This window comes from Trachemys scripta, chromosome 7, assembly GCF_013100865.1.
Source record: "Trachemys scripta elegans isolate TJP31775 chromosome 7, CAS_Tse_1.0, whole genome shotgun sequence".
Classification (NCBI taxonomy): Eukaryota; Metazoa; Chordata; order Testudines; family Emydidae; genus Trachemys; species Trachemys scripta.
Genome location: NC_048304.1, coordinates 110,586,336 through 110,609,857, shown reverse-complemented (window position 1 = coordinate 110,609,857; position 23,522 = coordinate 110,586,336). Strand labels below are relative to the sequence as shown.

General features: G+C 41.2%; 1 protein-coding gene and 1 non-coding gene across 5 annotated transcripts in view; both read right to left on the bottom strand.

The window, feature by feature from the left end:
- EIF3A (eukaryotic translation initiation factor 3 subunit A) overlaps window positions 1–21,894 on the bottom strand; it is a 49,161-nt gene extending 27,267 nt beyond the window's left edge. For all 4 annotated transcript variants that reach the window (XM_034777893.1, XM_034777894.1, XM_034777896.1 and 1 more), the window contains exons 1-10: window positions 21,736–21,894; window positions 10,090–10,280; window positions 9,561–9,697; window positions 7,770–7,933; window positions 6,132–6,331; window positions 4,565–4,773; window positions 3,217–3,388; window positions 1,941–2,045; window positions 1,015–1,113; window positions 168–284 (exon numbers count right to left, since the gene is read on the bottom strand). In XM_034777893.1, coding sequence (XP_034633784.1) covers window positions 168–284; window positions 1,015–1,113; window positions 1,941–2,045; window positions 3,217–3,388; window positions 4,565–4,773; window positions 6,132–6,331; window positions 7,770–7,933; window positions 9,561–9,697; window positions 10,090–10,280; window positions 21,736–21,784 — 1,443 coding nt within the window. In that variant the 5' untranslated portion in view covers window positions 21,785–21,894. The remainder of the gene's footprint in view (window positions 1–167; window positions 285–1,014; window positions 1,114–1,940; window positions 2,046–3,216; window positions 3,389–4,564; window positions 4,774–6,131; window positions 6,332–7,769; window positions 7,934–9,560; window positions 9,698–10,089; window positions 10,281–21,735) is intronic.
- LOC117881131 lies at window positions 509–639 on the bottom strand. Its single transcript, XR_004646705.1, has one exon. It is a non-coding gene; the product is annotated as a small nucleolar RNA SNORA19 (small nucleolar RNA).
- Window positions 21,895–23,522: the final 1,628 nt, after the last annotated feature.

Below are 23,522 nucleotides of genomic sequence, written 5' to 3'. Positions count from 1 at the left end.
TTGTTCCTTCCCTGTTTATCAGCATCAACTCTGCATTATCTGGGTTGAGTGTCAACCCGCTACTTTTTACCTGACCCCGGAGTTTGGCCAGATATTGGGAAGCTATAAATATAAATACACACACACACACACTTACACTTTTACAGTAGTCTTTTTATGGCACTTACTTGCAAGTCACAATGTCTGGCTGCATCGACAATAGCACGTTCTAATTGGAAAGCATCAACAAAAGGAACCAAGGTAGTTAAACGAGAAAAGTCGATGGTCTGATAAATCTGCGCCACCTGCACAATATATGAATATTCAGTTTTCTTCCCATTAAAAATCAGGTTAACAGAAGCTAAAACTGTTGCACATGCTGTAAAGTTAGCCTGATTAACTGACAGTTGGGCAACAGGTTAACCAAGATGTGTTTAATTATTATTCAAATTTTACCAACACTTCAACATTTTCTTCCAACATTTTATTTAATCTTAATCTAAGATCAAGTGACTTTCCTGACTAGGTTCTTTGTCTGAAGGAGACTGGCAGCAGTAACTATATACAGCAACGCTGCTAATTAACCTTCAGCTGTTGTCTGGCACATCAGAAATAACACTGCTCACCACTGCAATGGGTTCAGGTCAATGAAATGTGCATTTGACAAAATAAGCCTTTTTCAAATTAACTACAAGGAAACAAAGGATTGAACAGACATAAGACAAGACTGAAAAGCTAAATAAAGGAACAAATAAGTCTAGATAAAATCCTACACCAGTGTATACAGCTATTATTTAAAACAGATAGCAGCTGAGTTGTGTTTAACAAAGCAGTATAAGACAGGAAGGATGTGTTATATAGATTGGGGGGAAAAGACGGTCTCAAAGTCATACGAAGAACACTACATTCAATGGCAAATTTTTACTTAGGACATAAAATAAAATGTTAGGTTTTTGGCTTCAGAATCTTCCGAATCATTCTCAAACTCAGACACCTCTGTACACATTCAATTTTTTTTTTTTTTTATAATCATACCTGCTGCAGAAGACGAAGGATGGTGTTGTTTTGCAGATGTGGGACATACAGCTGCAATTCAGGTTCCTTTTCAACTTGATCTCTCACCCAGTTTAGAACCTGTCACAATGCCCAGAAAGTTACAATATCTATTTCATCTAAGAGCCCCAAAATACTCTTCAAATTTCAAGTTAAACGAACTCTCCAAAATAACTCCACTTTAGAATTCATGAAGCAAAGCACTGCCTAATTATAAATTTATTACTGATGCAAATCTTTTGATAAACACACTACTGTTTTTTACACAATGGATATCTAGATTTTGTAGAAAGGACTGACAGCACTGGCCATATTAACCACATTGTGAATTTACCTTCACTGTTTCTTAGCACATCAAATATTCCTGTTCTTACAGACACAAAGACAATATAATGTGCTTCACCAGTTGTGGAATTTAGAAAAATTCTGTGGACCAAATTTACAGTGCTTATTTTACTCTCACTGTGGCTTGAACTCCACCTAAAGGTAAATGCAGATGCTTTTTGCAGTTTTTCCCTCTCCCATACAATCATTTCGGTAGCTTTCCAGAAGAGGGTGAGACTGAGGATGCGTCAACTACCAAAAGCTTAGCTCAACTGCATCCCCAATATCACCTTCATCAGCCCAGAGAGCTAGAATTTCAAGGTTGCTCCCAAAACTATGTCTCCTTGTAGAAGCACTTTAAGTGGTGCCAACGGATATGGCAGGTTAAAAATGCTTTTGAAAACAACTTTATATGCTATTTATATAGCAACACAGGCATACACAGCAGTGTATCATGTAAACACACAGCAATAATGAAAACGGGCCAAATGAAGTCCCTGACCCAAAGACCTGAAAATCCAACTTCGCTAACTGCTAATATCTGCCCAGACTCATGTTTCTCTAAATACTCCTACACGACTCACCTTGGTTACACGATCACATAGCTTTAGCGGGTGGAAATCTACTTCAAGCCAATTGTAAAGTTCCTTCACCTCCGGAACAACATGCTGCACTACATTGAACCTCACCTAAAGTCAACATAATGGAAGAAAAAAAATATTTGCTTAGGATAACAATAACTCAATATTGTAATAATTACACTCAGCAATTTTGTACCTAAGAAATTAAACATGCAGCTAATGAAATGCTTAATTCATTATGTTTTAATTAAAAACATTTTGATTAATCAAACATATGAGACATTATTTAAATTAGAGCACAGAATTTGTGGAATGTAGTTTTCAGCTGCAAATGTCAGAAGAGAGAAAAACAAAAAAATGTAGTCTATGAAAAGTATTTTGATTGTGTTAGCGTGCACAGCATATTAGGCACTTCCGAGACACAAATGAAAACAGTCCCTGCATGAGTATATTTATGAGTGGATCTGAACTACAGATGTACATATTACAGTTTATTGGTAAATTCCCAAAGTTCTAAAATTAAAAGTGGCAAAAAAAATTGCTTGATGCAAAAACAATAACGCTTAAATTGTGAGAGGTAACAAGAGTTCAGTTTTCAATGCATGTAACTGACTTCAAGGAAAGGTATTTTTTTCATGAAGACTTGGAAAGTATCACCAGAAGACAATTTGTATCTCACTAACCTTCTCTCAAATCAAACAAGGGGAAGTTTTCCTAACCGCCTAGGTCCTTATAAACCTTCATTCATCTTAATGTACCAATCTTACCTTGATACACATTGAAAAATATAATATTAAAACATCTAATCTAATTAACTACCCTCCAATTTCAATATGGTAAGTCAAAAGAAAAAAATCAAAGTTCCTGGTCTCCAACCCCTCCAAAGCCATTGCAGGATCATTCACAGCAGGCTTCTGATTTGCTTTTGTCACAAAATGGACAATATTTATCACTATATTGGAACATTAAATTTCACTGGGTACAAAGACATGGAGTTAGGATTAGTCTATCCATGTTGTTTTTCAAATGGAGAAAGAAATACAGACCAAAGAGAGGGACTAACTTTAGCCTGACTTTCTAGCACATGAGAAGAAAGTATATTACTACACAGTTAAATTATAAACATCTTTACAGTTGATCATGTTGAATTCTTTTACTTTAATGTACTTTTTAAATTTACTGGAATATTTTGAATTGCAGCTCCACATCTAACTATAGCAGCTTTTGAGGAAAACTACAGCTTAAATATAAAACCTTTCACTCAAACACCGTTATTTACCATGTCATTAATAAGACTGATGCGTGTAGGTGGGGCCTGGAGGCCCAGCAGCGTGGCCAGACGTCGCTGCTTTTCAACGATGATACCATCCATATCCAGAAGACGAGCAATATCAGTTCGCTCAGGAGTTATAGGAATTGACAAAGTAGCCAAAAGGACTCGGGTTGACATCCTGTTATTAAAGTATAATCACAAAAGATGAATTATAAAATAGAAATCTTAGTGTGTGTGTTTTGTTGGTTTTTTTTACACACACATTTCAGTTGTAAAACAGAAGCATCCAATCAGTGTAAGAGCTAAGGGGTGAATGATTTATTCTTTCAAAAACTACGCCATGTCAAAACACAAGCAACACCAGAGAACAAGACATCTTAGTATTTCAGTGTTCAGACTAATTCTGAGTGCTTCTTAATTTCTAGCTGGGATAACTTAGTCGATATCAGCCCTTTATTACTCAGCTTCCTTTAAAAACAAAACAAAACAAAAACAAAAACCCTTCTCTCCAAATACAAAAAAATTAAAGAATATCCAATAAAGGGATGGTAGCCAGAGCCATCTTAGTCCTGCTTTCAGTACAATCACAAAGCCCCTTAGCTGTGGAATAGCTACTGACATCTCCATAAAATTGATTAATTTGATCTGATAATTTAAAAAAATCAATTAAAAAATAAGTAACTTGAATATGTTACTGTAGAAGGTGACATTAAATAAAATCTGAAATATGTGCTGAATGCCCAGATAAGTATGTTTCAGTGGAATGTAAACATCTTCCTTAAATTGTACCTTCCCACCATTTTTTAATTTACAAGGGTTTGTAGGTGAACGTTACAGGTTTACAAACTCCAGAGTTCAGCCCTGGATAGCCAACTGCTGCTCACTGAGTGCACCAGCATGCCTCAAAAGCCTTTTCAAGGTCACACTCAGCACTGAGGTGAATAGATTCTATTGTCTGCCTTAATAATGTACATAGAATCTTTCATTCAAAGATCTCAGAGCACTTTACTAACAATAATTAAATCATGTGAAGTAAGTATTTCACCATTTCACAAAATGGAAAACGGAGGCAAGACAGAGGTTTGGTGATTTGCTCAGGGTCTCTGTCTGTGGCCAATATGGTACCACCACCCAGGAGGTCCCAATGCTCACCTTCATTACAAGGTTCGTTGAATGTCCTTCTTGCCCTTATTATTGGGACATTCTTTATTTTTCCCTTTAAGCAAAGCTGTTCAGTATCTGATGCCACCCGCTCAAACAAACATTCCATCTGCTTCTTATTACAGGCTAAATTGAATGTATTTGTACATAAGTGATTAAAACCAGAAGCTAGGTGAAAAGCATCTCTCCCCACCTCTGCATCTCCTCTTGTGTGAGATTCTTTCGCATTTCTCTTGACAGGTGATACAGTCGGTGAAGTGTGGATGCATGGAAAAGCGCATTTCCTGATTTCCAGAAGACAGTGGAAACTTTGTGATAGTAATTTGCCATCAGCTGGGGCTTGGGTGGTTTCTTAGACAAGGAGAATAGCCCATGAATATCCTCCACTGCTTTGAAAGCTTCCTAAAATAATGAACAAAAGAATTACTTTCAGTATATTACTTGCAAGAAAATTAGAAAACTAAAAGCTAAACCTTTTAGGAGCATATTTAATATACACAGCTTTATCATTTGAATATATATCTTTAGCTGTAATTTTCACCTTGATCAGTTACCCAGAAATAAATACATTCCTTTCTAATAAAATGATTTACATATATTACATATATTGCAAATACTTTAAAACTATTTGCTAGAGCTGGACAGCGAAAGGAATTCTGTTTTGGTTTCATTCCAATTTGGCACAAAACTAGAAGATTTCAAAATTCTCTATAAAAGGGAAAAAAAACCCAATCTGGGGCAGTCTGCCTGGTGGGCTGCTTTGGAGCCACAGACCCTGGAAGCCCAAAGCTACAAAAGATCAATGAGCCTGGACTCCCAGCGAGGGTCTCAGCTCTCTCTGTCTGCCCACCAGGCAGGATACAAAGGAGCCAGGTGAGTGAGCTGACAAGAAATCAAGCACACAAGGTTGTCAGAAGCCTGCCTGGTTTCCATCGGAACTTCATCAAAATTGAACAATCTTTGCAAAACATTTTGATTGACAAATTGGCAAATTCCAATGACAAAATGTCTCCTCAGAATTTCTTCAACAAGCTCTATTTGCCGTCCTCTCCATCTCCCATCTAATCAATAGTGACCAGAACTGCCTTAGATTTATTATATTAGAAGCATGACAAATCTACACCTGATAAAGGAACATAATGGCAATAATATTTTTAAGATTAATGTAAAACAAATTAACAAAACTTGCATTAATAACCGTAATTTTGACTTTGGCATTTCTCTAAAGGAAAAAGACTGAGTAGAAATAACAAAATAAATTAGTATCTAAATCATAGACGGTCAGATTCCACAATTTTGGGACCTTGAAAATAGTTAGAGAATGGGGACCCCATCACAGATTTAGGTCCCTGCTGAATGCCTCCAGAAAACCTGATCTCCCCCTTGAGAAAGCAAATTTTCAGAGATGAGGAGGGTCAACTAACTGATTTCCTTCACCTATACTCCAAGCAGTCTGGCAACTACATCAACGCCCATAAAAATTCATTTTCCATTGCAAATAGTGGCTTATCTTGAAGTTCTGCTTTTAGACAGCACCAGGATCATCAGATGTTTGATACTTAATACACATATAACTACACTATAAATTCAACACATTAAAATTTCACTCTACATCTTTGCATCCCTGTATGTTATTTTAGATCTTGGAGTACACACCACGGGATTCAAAATTTGACGCCAGTTTGGGACTGAGAGTCTATGGATCTTGGTGCAGTAAAGTATTGTGGGTCCTGTTAATAAGCATAAAGTTTAATACATACCTGCCACAATTCCATGCTAATAGCACTGTCCAGCTGTACAAGCCTTGTCTCCAAGTGCATAGACTGGCTCTCAGGATTACTGAGGTTAATTGCTGTACTTTGGTTATGGTGGCGTTGGATCTGCCCTAAATGCATCCTCAGGTTATCGCAGAGTTTACGGAACTCAGCCTTACGAGTGTACTGCAAGCAGAACTTAAAAGCTGTGAAATTGAATGATGTTCATGTTAGCAATATTAACTATTAAATGTTAACTATTAAATAACTATAACATTAGCTATAGCTTCAAACTGCATGATATGAAAATCAAGTTGCCTAAAGATTCTTGATTTGGAGAAGTCCACTGAAAGCCTCTCAAGAGACAAACCAGAGACTCTGCCAGATAATACTATCTTGAGCGTTTTTGCAGATTTACTAAATTAAAAACCTGACAAGATCACTTTATTAGACTGTTTTTAAAATGTTTAACAGAAAACAAGCTTCCTTGCTTTTATGTTGTACCAGCCTTTCACAAAGTGTCCAAAATAATTCTCAATAAAACTGTTTGGGTGGTAGAATCTAAAAGTTTCTGGTTCTATGAAAAGCAGGAAAAGATTCTCATCAAGCCCTTACTGCTGAAATTCAGATTAGGCCACTGTGGCAAGTTACTTCAACATTCACAAAAAGGGGGTAAATTCTAGTTTTCTACCTTCACCCTCTTTTTAAAATAAAATAAGAGTGCCTGCATTGGGACACTTCTACTCTAACTTACTACTGATGAAATATCCCTTTCTCTCCCAGTGATAGACAGGAGACCGATTCTGGATGAGAAAAATCAGTGTGGCAGAGAACACTGGATGAATGACAGGAAGACCCCTCCAAGGAACAAAGGAGCCCACCCACAATATGCACAATTTTGGGGGACAGAAAAAAAATCTAGTAACTTGGAGTTGTTTCTTTCAACAAAGGATACAAATATCCATGTTGTTATGAAAATGGAGGAAGATAAATCTAGATTATTTCTTCCACAATCCCACTCAAAAAAGCCCAAAAGGAGATTCTTTATATGCCCACTTCTCTTCTTTCAAAACTCAGATATTAAGGCCAGAAGGACGACCCTGACTTTCTCGTCTTTCCTTCTCCTCGGCACAACCCATAACAACAGTTCACCCAGGTATTCTGACATGGAGTCCAATAATTTTTGATCGAAAGAACAACTATTTCAGCCAGTCAGCTATTGCACCTAAAATTGGTTACATGTCATATCTCATTAGGGGGATAACATTTGCCATAATGGATAACAATGGGGGAAATGTACCTTCTACTTGTGATTAAGAAAATAAGTTCGAGATTAATACGGTACAACACTACTAAATATTCTTAGAGGAAACTCCTGGAAAAAATAAAACTGCTCTTAAAAGATCTGTTATAAGAAGCTACTTGCATCAAGTAGATATTAACTACAGATCCAGCCATCCTGGAGTCAAGGGGCCTCAGGAAGTTCTAAAATATTATGTGCGTGCACACACGCCTGAGAGATTCATGTGTTTTTCACCAATAGCTTTATTCAAGCAAAAGTAACTTGTAATTTTTCAGCTGGGGGTGTGCACACACAGATGTGCTAAGTCACACTGTAATTTACACTTGATGCTTCCATTTTACCTTGCTGTGCAATATCATGGTAGAGGCGTTCCACTCTAGAATTGTTTCGAAGAAGGTCCAAACACTGTCTGTATGATTCCCATAGAAATTTAACCCAGGGAGTCAAAAGCAGCCGATCTGTACGATCTTGAGTGTCTTCCCCACTTACAGCACTTAAGAGAACACTATAATTGAGAAAGTGACAGTTAGTCCCCACGATTCCCGCCCTCATCGCTCACTTACCACTTTCTTATTAAGACCTACAAAACAGCCCAGTCAAACTTGAACGGCTAAGGTTTACTGTATGTTTTTACATGTTCCCAAGACTTTGGCTATTATGAAGTATTTAAAAAGAAGTCATATGCTTGTCAGTGAATTTCAAAGCTAACTCCAGCTCAAGCTGCATCCTTTGTAGACAGCTGATGGTACTGGGTGGGAGCCCTGAAAAGCCCAGGTTTCCTTGCTTCTGGTATTCCGCACATCAGATGAAAAGACTGTTTTGGGAACACCTCATCTATGAAGTCTTTCCGCCTTCCAGCAAGAGAGCAGTAGACTCCTCTACCGGCCCAGACTTCCTCCCCAGTTCCCCTGCAATGCTACCAGAGGGACCAGCAGCTGATTCAGGTGCTTTCTTGTATCTATTGACATGTGACAAAGCAGAAATTTATGCTCTGACACTGTTTGGAAAACAGGTACGGTCACACAGTTACTGATTTCTATAACCTTCACAACAGACCACCAGCCTTAAAGTGATATGCCTAAGCAATATGAAAGGATACATTTTCTAAAAGTCTAGAAGATATGGAAGCTGTCACTATCTGCATGTGTACTTTCTCAACATCCTTATTTAAAATGTCTGTTTTTCTACTTCTAACTAAATCCACCCATTTCTTAGTCTGCAAGATACCATGTGGTCTACAAATACAAGGTAAATTTACACTTTCAGGAATATCCTAACAAATTTTAAATTATTTGTGAATTTACATGCCTATGAACTAGACCAAATAATTATTCATTTGCCCATACCTGACCAACTACATATTCCATGGTACTGAACAGGATGATGCTTGATTAAATAATCATTTTTGTTAAGGATACATTTGTCACAGGCTGTTAAGATCATTTCTTCCCCACCACCCAGCCAACAGACAAATCCCTTCAATCACCAGGTAGTTTGTTTTCCTAAAGGAGGCTTTAACAGATACTTCAAACACAAACACACCCCAGAAACATTCCTTCTTAAAATCTGATTTTGGAGAACTGCTTAATTACAGATTTAAAATGATATCAAGAAGATAAGATCTGACAGCATGGTCAAGCACTTTAATGTTTAGACAGCTTGAACTGGGTTCCACCAACTCCCAGACACTCACAGAACCATTTAAATTATTAAATACATAATCTGCCTTAATAAAGTTACATCATAAAAAATATCTGGATATTAACTGAGCAAAATTTACATTTACTCTACAAGTCAGATATGTAATTTATACAATAAAGCCACTTTTTCTAATACTGATGGTTTAATTTTACTCCAAACCTCTTATCTCAAACCTAATCACAAATCTAAAACCAGGACATGTAAATTAAACAGAAAATCTATTTTTAAAATGTACAACTGGTAAGAGCTACATTAAGTCTTATCTAAAAAGACAGTAGAAGCATAGCCTTCAGCAGCAGTAGAAAGTATTTATATTATGATAGCACCCAGAGGCTCCATAGGGGATTAAGATTCCCTTATGCTAGGTGCTGTGAATACACAGAAGAGACAAACCCTTACAAGGGCTTACAATTGAAAGGAAGACCTCCTACCTCTCTGGAGTTTGAATATTATCCAAGTCTTCTATATCTAGCACCATCTGCTGGGACTCTTCCTTGGCAGCTTCCGTTTTTTCTTCAGCTAGTTTCAAATAGGCTCGAACAACATCCTCCAAGGATTTGATGTTCACCTAGATCAAAAGCAGAACATTTGAAGTGGCTTTCTCCCCGCAATGGGAAGCAAATATTGTAAGCATATATTCTAATTAGGGTGATAAAATCTAAAGCAGGCTTGGATAGAATAAGTCCATAAATCTAAAATCAAGTTATTAGTTATTACTTGGATTAAATTTATAATAGTGCCCAGATATACCGATCAAACCTGGAGACCTAGTATATTGGGTGCTCTGCTATCTAGACTCCAACCCTGCAAGCCGTTCGGCAGACCTCAGCAACTTGCAGGACTGGGGCCCTGGATACAAAACAATTCTATGTTTTAGAAGTAATAAATAAGTTTTAAATATACAACTCTAATGTACATCATGCTGTGGGTGGTAAAGAACAAACACTTCACAATTCCTACCTGCTGGCAAATATTCTTGTACTGATACAATCCTTCCTTTGCCAGGTGGCTCTTGCGGAGGTCCACGCAGAGCTCCAGATACTTCAGCATAATCGGCTCGTGGATTTTTTGCCATGTTCGATGTTTTTTGCTTTTCATAACATCATAAAGAACATCAAGGGCAGGTTGTTTCTTGCCAACCTCAAGAAATTCTGAAAATAAAACTCTTCATTAGACCAGTTACATATGCAAACCAAAAGTTCTTCCACTTAAGATACACATTTTCTATACTTCACATTGTAATTTAGAATTAATTAATAACTGTAACAGTCAAAGTAAACCAATGGTCACATTTAATTGGCTGATCTTATTTTACTGACCAGAGTGAAAATATCAGTTGATGTAATCATGTCTACACTACAACATATGCCTGGGCTTAAACTCAGGTTCAAGCCCAAGCCTGCTTTTTGTCCACACACAAATCTGCCTGACTTGGGCCAGTACGCCTTCAGGACCCAGGCCCTATGGCCCAGCAGTGGGGTGAGGTCTGTGCCAAAGTCCCACTGGAACTTGAGTCCAAACTATCATTTTGCAGTGTGGACACAGGTCAGGAACAGGTTCTCAGGATTGTGTCCTGAGAGTCTGCTAATGCTATCCCACAATCCCAGGGGCCAGTGTTTCCTCGCCTTTCTATCCCAAGTCTAGCGAATTGACCACAGGAAATTGAAGCAACCCCCCTGGTTCAAGTATACTCTGTGTTTAATCCTTCCATTTTATTCTGACTGCTGAATTGAAAACACCTCCTGCGTTAGCTGTGGCCCGCAATAGGAAGTCCTTTTCCAAGCATGCTGGCACACCTGGTCACAGGACCACAGTCAGATTCTGGTACATCTTTGGTGTGGGGTGAACAAGACATTTGACTCTGGTAAGAGTACTAGAAATGACCACGTTTATCAAGAAATATCAGAGAAGCTGGGAGCGCTAGGGATTCAATGGATAGGTAATCGATGCAGAGCAGATCCAGACAGACTATCAGAAAGCCAGGGACGAGAACTGCACCTCTGGGAACTCATCCTGCTCTTTTGTGAGGACTTTGACCAGGTGCTGGGAATTGCGCCAAGCACTGAGCCAACCAATCAGCCAAGATGGTGACCTTCTGACCCCTGAATCTACTACAGCACCAGAAGGAAGACAGCAGCCACCAGATCACTGTTACAAAGTGACTGGTGCTCATGCCAGTCCCGGAGGACGCTTTGCCTCCAGAGCAGCTACAGCACATCCTGGGGCCATACTCAGAGGAGCTGTTTGATGACTTCCCAGAGAAGCAGCCGGCCACAGAACCAGCAGCAGAAACAGAAAAAGCAGAAGTAGCCTGAGGCCTGGCAAGTTTCTGCATCCATGTTTGTTATTAATATACAAATGAGAGATTTCTGGTTTATAACTAAGGTTAAGATTTTGTCACACGTATTTTTAGCAAAAGTTACAGACAGGTCACGGGCAATAAACAAAAATTCATGGGAACCTGCAACTTTTACTAAATATCCTAAGGGGAAGGAGGGGAACTAACAGTGGGAGCCCTGCCAGTGGGAGCCCTGTTCATTTCCCTATGAATTCTGATCCAATCTTGGGTGATAGCTGCAAACTTTTCTCATAGTACAAACACCAGAAGGGTAATCACATTTCAGAGCAGGGTGATTTTTCTAGGCCCTCTTCTGCAGGTCACCATCTCATTCCACTCATAGATGTGTTGCTCACTCACTGCAAATTGAAAACCCCTTTAGCAAAAATGGCTGGCTTGCCACCAGTAGCCTGGAACAGAATATACCTTTGACATTCAGGAATCTCCAGAATACTGACTGCCTAAAAGGATTGTGAAACTATAGGTAGTAAACCACAGCAAGTTTACTTCCATGGTTTGTACCCCTGCCCCCCAACCCAAGCTAAAGTGGTCAGCAATTTTTAAAGATAGGTGAAATTTACAAATGATATTTCTGTTGTGTGTGAAGACTTTACATATACTAGCTCTTATTGTTCACAGAGCATCTGGGAACTAAAATTTAGCTCTCCAAATACACTGAAGGAGTTTTACAAAGTATCATTTTTTGGCCTGGAGATTCCAAAGACACTTCTGCGATGATGCAGACTTCTGTAATACTGAAACAATCCTGTTTTATTTCTGTTTTCAAGCTGTTCTACTTCTGCATGCCAGACACAGTCCAGCAGGAAGCTGGGGTGTCGCACTGTCAAAATGCAGTCAAAGAGGATGTTTGTCTGAGACGACCTCATGGTAGACATCCTGGACAGGGCAGCCACCACTACCAGAGGGAGAAGAATTCATGACAAAGTTAAAGGCAACGAGAGGCAAAGAGTATGAGGAGAAACTTGCAGTGTAGTTTTTTGAGCAGGAATGTCACTTGAGAGAAAGACCTATTTGAGAGGCTGCTTGCTAACAGCTGCGAGAGTGAGGCTCCTGGCTCCACCCACACCTGCTAAGCCAACACCATGTCCTGAGTCCCCTCCATGCCACCACATCCTGCAAACCAGGAACTCTCTAGACAATTCTATGGTTCTGTGGTCCATGCAACCAGGACTGAACGCTAGCTGGACTAGGAAAATGTACCCAGTGCAGTCCCACACCCCCATGTAGCAGCTCCTATTGCACACAAAATGCCCTAGAAGGGCAAAGAACAGGGAGGCTGGGGACACTCATAAGTCAGAGAGTTTCCATTTTTTGTGTGCGCGTGCACTGGTTTCATGGTTTTGCACTGTTCACTCTTTGTGTATGCACTTGATTTTATTTCATTTCTCTTTTGGTCATTTCATGGCAGCTGGCCTGCCTATAAGGCTGTTAATATTGTTAACAGGATTGTATCGCAGAATGACAAAGGCTTTGGATTCATTAACAAAGTTTATTACTATCACTACAGATGAACTGCATAAAATATATATTGAAAAGAAGATAAAAACATGATGAGGCATAACTGGGAAGTCGTATACAACAAAACGTCTCAATATATCTTTTCAAATCCATAAGTAAAAAACACAGTTCATCTTATCCGTAAGTAAAAATGCATAAAAACCACCATCCCCACTACCACATTGTAAGCAGTTATTTCATCCACAATTAAAAAAATTAATAATACTCACTGCCCCTCCCCCAGTGACAGTACTTAGTTTACTGTTGATATTGCTGTTCAGATGCATTCAGAATCATCATCTTCATCCACTGGTCCATGAAAGTTCATAATGTGAGTGCACAAAGCATCCCTGATTTCTGTTGCATGAGTGAATCCTGCTCCAGTTGTGACAGGTGCACTTTCTGGTTGAGTTTACTGGCCCAACAATCCATCACTATCATACATCCACTCCAGACGAAATGGCTCGCCTGTGACTTCACAAACTTTGTGAAGAGCACAGCAAGCCACAATAATGCAGAGGATTCCAAACGATTCTGTAAACAGCACCAAATGCACATTCAACCACCATTCTACATCTACTGAGCGTGTAATTAAACCTTCTTTTGCCAGGGTCTCTGTGATCAGGGTTCTGTTTCATAACTCTAGGCAAAAGAGGATACCCACGAGTCCCCTAGAACAACAGTGAGGAGAGTTACTCCATTATGACAATGTCATTTGGTAGGTCCCAGTCTGCCCATGAAGGTAAACTCCCAATCGGCAGCAAATCCTATTATCATGTACTTTTCCACAAATCAGTCTCTGTGGTCGAAAAGAGCCTGAACAACAACGGAATAATACCCTTTTGTAGTTTAGATACTCTTGTGCTCCTTGAGGAGGGCAAACTATGGGAACATTAGTCCCATCAATGGCCCTGGTGCAGTTTGGAAACACTATTCTCTCAAAACCAGCAATTATTTCAGGCACATTGTTTATGCCCACTACCTTTGGATAAATCACATGCAATACTGCCTCACGTACTTCTGCTACCACAGTCAACTTGCCAACACCAAACTGGTTAGCAACAGATCTGCAGCATCACGAGTAGCTAGCTTCCAGATGTTTATAGCAAACCATTTCTGGACAAGCATGACCTCCCTCATGTGTGTGTCCTGATACTGGAAGGTCAAGACAAACTGTTCACAAAGCTCTAGAAATGTTATTCTCTTCACGCACAACTTCTGGACAAACTGCTGGTCATCCCAGGTCCGTAAGAGGAGATCCCACCAGTTTCAGAAGCACCAGTCTTGAGAGGGAGCATCAGCAGCTATACCAAGAGCCACAAGTAGCATCTGCCAGTTAGACTCTGCCATGTCTGTATCATTCTCCTCCTCCTAGATGTGCTTTGGTAGGACAGAAAACGCTGCCCAAATGCCCACCAGTATCTCATGGATGCTCTGCCCGTTTCCTGACGTGAAAGTGCAAGCAGTACAAGTTCTTCAAATGGTACCTCCAGACTGGCTCCAGACGTCTGTGCAGACCCAAAGACAGCTCAGCTGGAAGTGTTGGTGGGCAGAGGCAACTTCTGGTAAAATGCTGCTGGATGGAGAGTCAAGTTTTCCCACACTGCACTATGAACCAAGGGCTACAGCTGGGGAGAGCACTAGGAAGCCTGGGATAAGCTGGTTTGACTCGGGTCTGTGCAGTACGGTGTGGACACATGAGTGCTGGTGTGAGACCCAAGTCCAGAAATTCTAAACCCATGGTTATTATTAAGCGTGGACAGTTAAGCATGAGCTATGAAATGCCTAGTCTGTGGATTTGAGTCCCACAGATCCTGGCTTACCAACTGCAGTGTAGACATACCCTACGGCTCTGATCCTTCAATAACATCAGTGAAGTCAGACTTCCATGCAGGCACAAAGCAAAGGTCTACCTTTGTGGCTATAAATGCAGGATCAGAGTCTATATAAGAATTATTAATAATATACAGGGAAATATATACACCCACTTTTAAGGATCATTCCATCAAGGAAGACTGCTAACCCTTTTACCAGCCCTCAAGTGCAGAGGCTGAGTGGTTGCAGTTATTAACAGGACCTCACATTGTAATCATGGCTCAATTGTGCCCTCCCTGTAGTATGTGTAAAGTGGAGCATGAATTACACCAAGCCATTCAGGAGCAAACTACACTGGAGCAGCACACAGAACTTCCAAGATATACACAGGCACTAACAAAAGGCATTTTTAAACTGTGTAACAGCAATAAAAAAAATTGGAAAAGGGAGGCAAAAAAGATGAGAGGATGAAGAGGACAGAAAAAATGATGACAGAAAAGAGGAGCTCAGATAAAAGGTAGAGGAAAACAGGTGGGTAAAGGGGCCAGTATTTTCCAAAATCCTTAAAAACTGGTGGTATCCCCCACAACAAGTGAGGAAAGAGGCAATGGAGTGGGGAGGGGGGGGGGAAAATCAGAGAAACAAAGAAATGACAAAGTGGTAACACAAGAGAAGAAAATCCTAGCTGCCAGAGCAGCACATCACCTGCTGTATCAGTCTAACAGTCAGAGCTACCTTCAAAAAACAACATCTAAGTTGTCAAAGTGGTGGAAGAGCTAGCAACTCTATGGGAAAGTTACATGTGTATTCAGTATTTATTTTTTAAGAAATCAGAACTTTAAAATGGAAATAAAGTTATAATATTGCTAATGGTTTCCACAATATAAATCAAGAAAAACAAAAGTGGCATTTCAGTTCTGGAACCATACTACTAAAATGCTAGGCTAGTTTATGTGAGCAGTCATTTTGCGCAAGAGGAACTGACTCCTCCCTCTGTATGTACAACAGTATATAAATTAGTGTTACAAAAACTGGATATCCCATGACATTCAGCATCATTTTAAATTCACCATGATGTTTTTAAATAAAACTACAGACAGTTTATAATTTAGGTTGTTCTTACTGCTGAACACAGCATATGGGTTAATTACCGCTTGGCTTTGGAGGTTTTAACCTATGAGAATAAACATGACAGACTAGCTCAGTCTTGCAGCGAGAATATTAGTCTGCCCAGCCATGATTCTCAGTGCTGACTACAGCATACAATTAATGCCTATGATTTTGGGCCTTTTAATTTTTAAGCTCATGTAGGACAAGTTCTTGCAGCAGATCAAGTAATTAATGGTAATTTAGCAGAAACTTTAACAAAAGCAAGAGCACCCAAAGAGTTCCTGAAGGGCCAAATTGCAACACAGCCCTTCTACATCGCTATATCTGAGATGTGGAAGATTAATAATTCTAAACCTAGCCAAATTTAAATTATTCATCCTTCAATGGTTATGCAAAACACCCTACTTTGTGTTATTGTTTTCTATCCCATAGCCTTTAAATCCTTTTTTTTTTTCTTTTCAACTACATCACCTAAATTAAGAAGCTATCAGCTGTTCAAGACAAAAGCTGAACTATCTCCTCTCATAGGATATGACTGAGCTGGTAGACTGGAACAAATGATCCAGTTTCTATACAAGTCTGGGAGTTGGTTGAGGCTCAATCCTGACAAGACAAAGATAATGTTAGAAAACTAGCAAAAGACTCAAACTAACAGCAAAAAATTTTTGTAGGTACATCAGAAGCCTGCCAAACAATTAGTGGGACCAGAGGACGATCATGGTGCTAAAGGAGTATTTAAGGAAGATAAGATCATTGCGCGTAGAAGCTAAATAAATTCTTTGCATCGATCTTCACTGCAGAGGATGTGAAGGAGATTCCCATACCTACGCCATACCTTTTAGGTGACAAATACCAGATTGAGGAATCAGAGGAGGTTTTGGAACAAATTGATAAATTAAACAGTAATAAGTCACTAATATTCACCCAAGAGTGCTGAAGGAACTCAAATGTGTTGCAGAACTACTAAGTATGTAGCCATATCAGCTTCTGTACCAGATGACTGGAGAATAGCTAATGTGACACCGATGTTTCAAAAAGCCTCCAGAGGCGATCCTGGCAATCATAGGCCAGTAAGCCTAACTTCAGTACCAGGCAAACTGGTTGTAAAGGAGCAAAGAACAGAATTATCAGACAAATAAATGAACGTGATTTGTTGTGGAACTGTCAACACAGCTTTTGTAAAGGAGCATCAAGTCTCACCAATCTATGAGAATTCTTTCAGGGTGTCAACAAACACATGGACAAGAATAATCCAGTGGATATAGTGTACTTGGACTTTCAGAAAGCCTTTGACAAAGTCCCTCACCAAAGGCTCTTGAGCAAAGTATACAATCACAGGATAAGAGGGAAGGTGCTCTCATGGATCAGTAACTGATTTAAAGATAGGAAACAAAGGGTAGAAATAAATGGTCAATTTTCACAATGGAGAGGTAAATATCAGCATCCCCCAGGGATCAATACTGGGACCAGTGCTGTTCAACATATTCATAAATGATCTGGAAAAAGAAGTAGACACTGAGGTGGCAAAATCTGTAGATGATACAAAATTACTCAAGGTAGTAAAGTCCAAAGCAGACTGCAGAGTTAGAGAGGCATCTTAGAAAATTGGGTGACTGGGCAACAAAATGGCAGATGGAATTCAATGTTGATAAAGGCAAAGTAATGCACATTGGAAAACATAATCTCAACTATACATATAAAATGATGGAGTCCAAATTAGCTTTTACCACTCAGGAAAGGGATCTTGGAGTCACTGTGGATGGTTCTTTGATGGTTCTTTTGACTGCTGACTCAGCAGCAGTCAAAAAGGCTAACAATGTTAGGAACCATTTGAAAGGGATAGATAATAAGACCGAAAATATCATAATGCCCCTATATAAATCCATCCCACATTCACACCTTAAATTCTGCAGTTTGGTCGCCCAATCCCCAAAAAAGATATATTACAACTGGAAAAGGTATAGAGACGGACAACAAAAATGATTAAGTGTATGGAACAGCTTGCATAGGAGAAGGGATTAAAAAGACTGGGATTTTTTTAGCTTGGAAAAGAGATGACTAAGGGGGGATATGATAGAGGTCTACAAAATCATGAATGGTGTGGAAAATTGAGTGTTATTTACTCTTCTACATAAAACAAGAACCAGGGGTCACCCAACGAAATTAATAGGCAGCAAGTTTAAAACAAACATAAGGAAGTATTTCTTCACATACCGCTCAATCAACCTGTGGAACTCACTGCCAGGGATGTTGTGAAGGCCAAAAGTATAATTGGGTTAAAAAAAGAATTAGGTAAATGTATGGGGGATAGGTCCATCAATGGCTATGAGTCAAGATGAGCAGATCCTATAAATGTTGATGTAACCCCATGCTCTGAGTGCCAGAAGCTTGGAGTGGACGATAGAGGATGGATCACTTGATGACTGCCTGTTCAGATGCTTCAGAAGGAATGAACAGGTGTTGGCCGCTATCAGAGGAGAAGATACTGGGCTTAGTTTGACCCAGTATGGCCATTCTTGTGTTCTTAAAAGCTGGGCAACACTCTTGCCTGTGGGAGCATGTCCACTATTTGCAACGTAAGTTCTCATTAGAATACATATTAAATTCTCTAATTTCTCAGTTCTCAGGTTTTATTATTAAATTTTTGTATTACATTGTGACTAGGGCTCCCAGACATGGACCAGGAGTCCATTGTGCTAGACACTGTATAAACAGAGCAAAAAGACAATCCTGCCCAAAAGAATTTAGAATCTAAATGTAAGACAAAAGACAACAGGTGGACAAACAAGGAAGTACAAGGATACTATGAGACAGTATTAGTTAGCATGATTGGTGGTAGTCTTGACACACCAGTGGCCTAACTGTGGTCAAGTGTTTTGTAGGCACTACGTCAGAGGAGAGTTTTAAGGAAAGATCTGAAGAAGGATAATGGGATAGCTTTGAGGATGTGTACAGAAAGCTGTTCCAAAGCATAAGGGGCAGCATGGGAGAAAGTACAAAGGTGACTGTTTGAGTATTTAACAAGTAGGTGATGGAGCCTGGCATAATCAGAAGTGGGAGTTGTCATTTTGCTAGTGCAGAGATGGGCAAACTATGGCCCGCGGGACCCTTCTGCCCAGCCCAAGTTCCTGCTGTCAGGGGGGGCTGTCAGGGAACAGGGGGGGTTGGATGGGGCAGGAGTCCCGGGAGTGGGGGGGGCGTCGTCAAGGGGCAAGAAGTAGGGAGGGATAGGGGGTGGGGGCCAGGCCACGTCTGGCTGTTTGGGGAGGCACAGCCACCCCTAACCAGTCCTCCATACAATTTCCGAAACCCAATGCGGCCCTCAGGCCAAAAAGTTTGCCCGCCCCTGTGCTAGTGAATGACACATGATCGGTAGGGCTGGCATAGGTTGTGAAGGGCCTTGAAAATGAAGACAAGCAGCTTACGTTTGATAGATAAAAGGGTGCCATTAGAGGGATTCAAAAAGAGGGTGATACGGTCTAAGAAACAGGCTAGGAAAATGATATTTGCACAACATTCGGAATGGGGAAAGACCATATTTGTTAAGACGAGAGACAAGCGTGTTGCCATAACTGAGATGTGATATGATGAGAGCCTGAATGAGAGTTTTAGCTGTGTGGGTGGACAGGAAAAACCATATCAGTGGCAGTGGCCAACTGCAATTTTTACCCCATCTGTTATTAGACAGGAAAAATATCCTTTTTTGACATAGACCTTGCTACAATTATCTACACCTTTGTTTCTTTAAGATAAGATTACTGGAACATGCTCTACATATGACTATATGTAGAGCCCATTCAGAGACTGAAGCAAATGCAAAATGCAACCACCCACTTTTCAATACATCGCATACAAAATACAAATACCAGATCTTCCTTTCCCCCATATCCTGGTGTTACAAAGATAATTTTTTGGGCTTATTTCACCATGGCAGTCCTATAAATGTTGATTTAAATCTTAATGTTAAATGTTATTTAATTTGTGTTAAGTGGTATCATAAAAATCAAAATAACGAAATTGTGAAGTTTAATTAATCAAAATCTTGGCAGGTGCCTACGCACTTTGCCATCAGATGAATGACTAAAGACTGACCTGCATCTTGAGTGCAGGAAATACAGAACCTGGGTAGTTTGGCTGTCATTCAGACAGATGTAATTTAAAGATTACTGTAATCATTGTTCTGGAGGGCAGATAGTCTTTTTGGACAGGATTTTCAAAGGACCTTAGAGTGTTAGGTGCCCTACTCCCTTAGGCACCTTTGACAATTCCAGACTTCGTTATTAAGATGACAGAGAAACCTGCATGCAGGACCATCTTCAAAACACACCTCCCACCTCCTAAGGTGCCATGTCAAACTCCATGTACCATCCAATACAACTTTGTGCTACCTTTAGGTCCAGATCTGCATGTTACTGTTTTGAAGCTGGGGGCACCTAGCAGGATCAGAGCCTTAAGCAGACACCATCTCTTCTACATGGTTTTTGCTGGCTATTTAAAACAGGTTACACTGAATATAAAAAGCGTTAAATTTGTATATTCAATTTGGTAGGAGTCTGTTGATAACCACAGCCAGTCAGGCTTTATTCTTGGAAGCTGGTAAGGGGTACTTCAGCAGCAGCCCTTAGTGATAGCCTTAAAACAGGGTGTGCATATGTCCCAGCATACTACTGTTTATACAGTGAGTTTCATAACTGATATTTTTGCTGTCTATAAAATAAGATCAGTTAACTAGGAGTGGGTTGTTAAATATGGGGCCTGTAAAGAACACTATGGGGACAGTAGTTGACCACATATACATATCTCAAACTCCAGCAGGACTGATTCAGCCAAATGTACTGAGAAAGAAACAGAGTTCCACACAGTGTATTTTGCAGAGGTCTCTCATATAAAACCTTTAATAAACAAAGTTCTGTTCACTCTGCATCAATATTAAAAATACCATGGCAGTTGCCCAGTGACTAGTGTGTGTAAATGAACAGTGTGTCATACACAACAGTTTGTCAACTGGCAAGACAGGTCTGTGTGATGTCAACACTTTGCTCATTTTACTGTAACTCTGTCTTCCCTCATCCCACTGGTTTGTCTCATCCATCTGGCAGCATTTTGTCACACCCTAATTTGTGCATATTTAGAGTTAAGGGCTGTCCTTTTACTGAGTGTCTGCAGAGACGGATTGTGGATTCATGTGCCAGGATGCTGCTCCAATACAAACAGATAAATTGAGTGGAGTGTGCCCTTGACCTCCTTCCCCCTGGTGCCACGCAGTGCGCTGTACAATAGCTGACGGCTTCCCTTGGTTTCATCAGAGGCCGTGGCTGTTGCAGCAGTACTGGGAGACAGTCTAGGAAACGCTGCCGTGGGAGAGACGGCGTTTACATGAGATCGGCCGAGGGCCAGCAGCGTATTCGGTGCGGCACAAAACCGGGGCAGTTGCCGTCCCCAGGCGCCTCCGCTCGGAATCGGACCCAGGCAGCGCAGGGCAGCCGCGAGGGTTTATTGTCACACATGTCCCGCCCGCGCCACATGGCCGAGCAGGGCCCCGCTGAGGCGGCGCCTCCCCACACGGGGGAGGAGGAGCCAGGCGGCGCCGTCTGCTGCCGCTCGGGCGGGCGAGAGGCCCCACGCGGGGGAAATGGGCAATGTGCCCCCCACCCCCCAGGCTCCCTGCCCCCGGGACGGGTCCTGCCTTGGCCTCCCAGGGCGCTGATCCCTGCGCCGGGGCCAGGCCTAGGCCGGGGCCTTCGCCACCCAGCTACAATGGGCCGCGGCGGGGGGGGCGTCCGGGGAGGGGAGCGGGGCAGGCCCTGAGCCCCGCCCGCACTCACCGTTCGCCCGCTTCAGGGCATTCTCGGGCCGCTGGAAATACACCGGCATGATGGCGGCGGGGGCAGCAGCGTCTCCTCACAGGGCGGCGGCGGGTGGCTCCGTACGCCCAGCCAGGCAGCCTGCTGGGCCGGAAAGGGAGCGCACCACGTGACCCACACGCACCGACGTGTCCAGAAGCGGAAACCCCTCCTCCCTCCGTGCAGCTTGCCGGGGGTGGTACAGTCCGGCCCGGAGCAACTCCCCCTCCGAGAATTCCCCCCTAGCGGAGAGGGGCGCGCGCTGTAGGATGGCGCTAGCCAGGGTTACAGGTTCGAATCCGCTGTTCCCCCAAGTAGTGATGAGATGGCGCGTAGGGGAGATGCGCGTAGGGAGAGGCCTTGCTGTGTGATAAAAAGTGTCTACATTATAGCTGCGAGAGGCTATAATGTAGAAAAAGCTGCATACAGAGGCTGACCAGATCCCAAGGATGGGGGGTAATAGGAGCCTATATAACCATGGGTCTTAAACTTTTTTTTACTGGTGACCTCTTTAACACAGCAAGCCTTTGGGTGCCACCCCCCCATAAATTAAACACACTTTTAAATATATTTAACACTTATAAATGCTGGAGGCAAGCAGATTTTGGGGTGGAGGCTGACAGCTCGCAACCCCCCATGTAATAACCTTACAACCCCCTGAAGAGTCTCAACCCCCAGTTTGAGAACCCCTGCCATATAAGAAAAAGCCTCAAATATTGGGACTGTCCCTATAAAATCAGGACATCTGGTCACCCTATGCATACATGACCTTGCATAAAGTGATAGGTGCCCAGGTAAAGCACGCCCTCTGGCTGCTCAATGCTTCACTTCGCAACCATAATTTTCCATAATCACATCAGCCATACCATCAGGGGCTCGTTCACCTGCACATCTACCAATGTGATATATGCCATCATGTGCCAGCAATGCCCCTCTGCCATGTACATTGGCCAAACTGGACAGTCTCTACGCAAAAGAATTAATGGACACAAATCTGACATCAGGAATCATAATACTCAAAAAACAGTGGGAGAACACTGTAACCTGTCTGGTCATTCAGTGACAGACTTGCGGGTGGCTATATTACAACAGAAAAACTTCAAAAACAGACTCCAACGAGAGACTGCTGAACTGGAATTGATATGCAAACTAGACACAATCAACAAAGGATTGAATAAGGACTGGGAATGGCTGAGCCATGGGCTGTAGTCCACGAAAGCTTATGCTCTAATAAATTTGTTAGTCTCTAAGGTGCCACAAGTACTCCTGTCCTTCTTTTTGCAGATACAGACTAACACGGCTGCTACTCTGAAACCTGTCATTACAAACATTGAATCTATCTCCCCTTGTAAGTATTCTCACACTTCTTATCAACCTGTCTGTACTGGGCTAGCTTGATTATCACTTCAAAAGTTTTTTTTCTCTTACTTAATTGGCCTCTCAGAGTTGGTAAGACAACTCCCACCTGTTCATGCTCTCTGTATGTGTGTATATATATCTCCTCAATATATGTTCCATTCTATATGCATCCGAAGAAGTGGGCTGTAGTCCACAAAATCTTATGCTCTAATAAATTTGTTAGTCTCTAAGGTGCCACAAGTACTCCTGTTCTTTTTGCGGATACACGGCTGCTACTCTGAAACCTGTCATAATTTTCCTACTTTGCATTATACAGAGCACCTTTATAATAAACCCTATTCTAGGTCACACCTTCCTTAATGTGATGCATTTCGTCAAGCACTTACATATATGGCATGCTTTTAAATGCT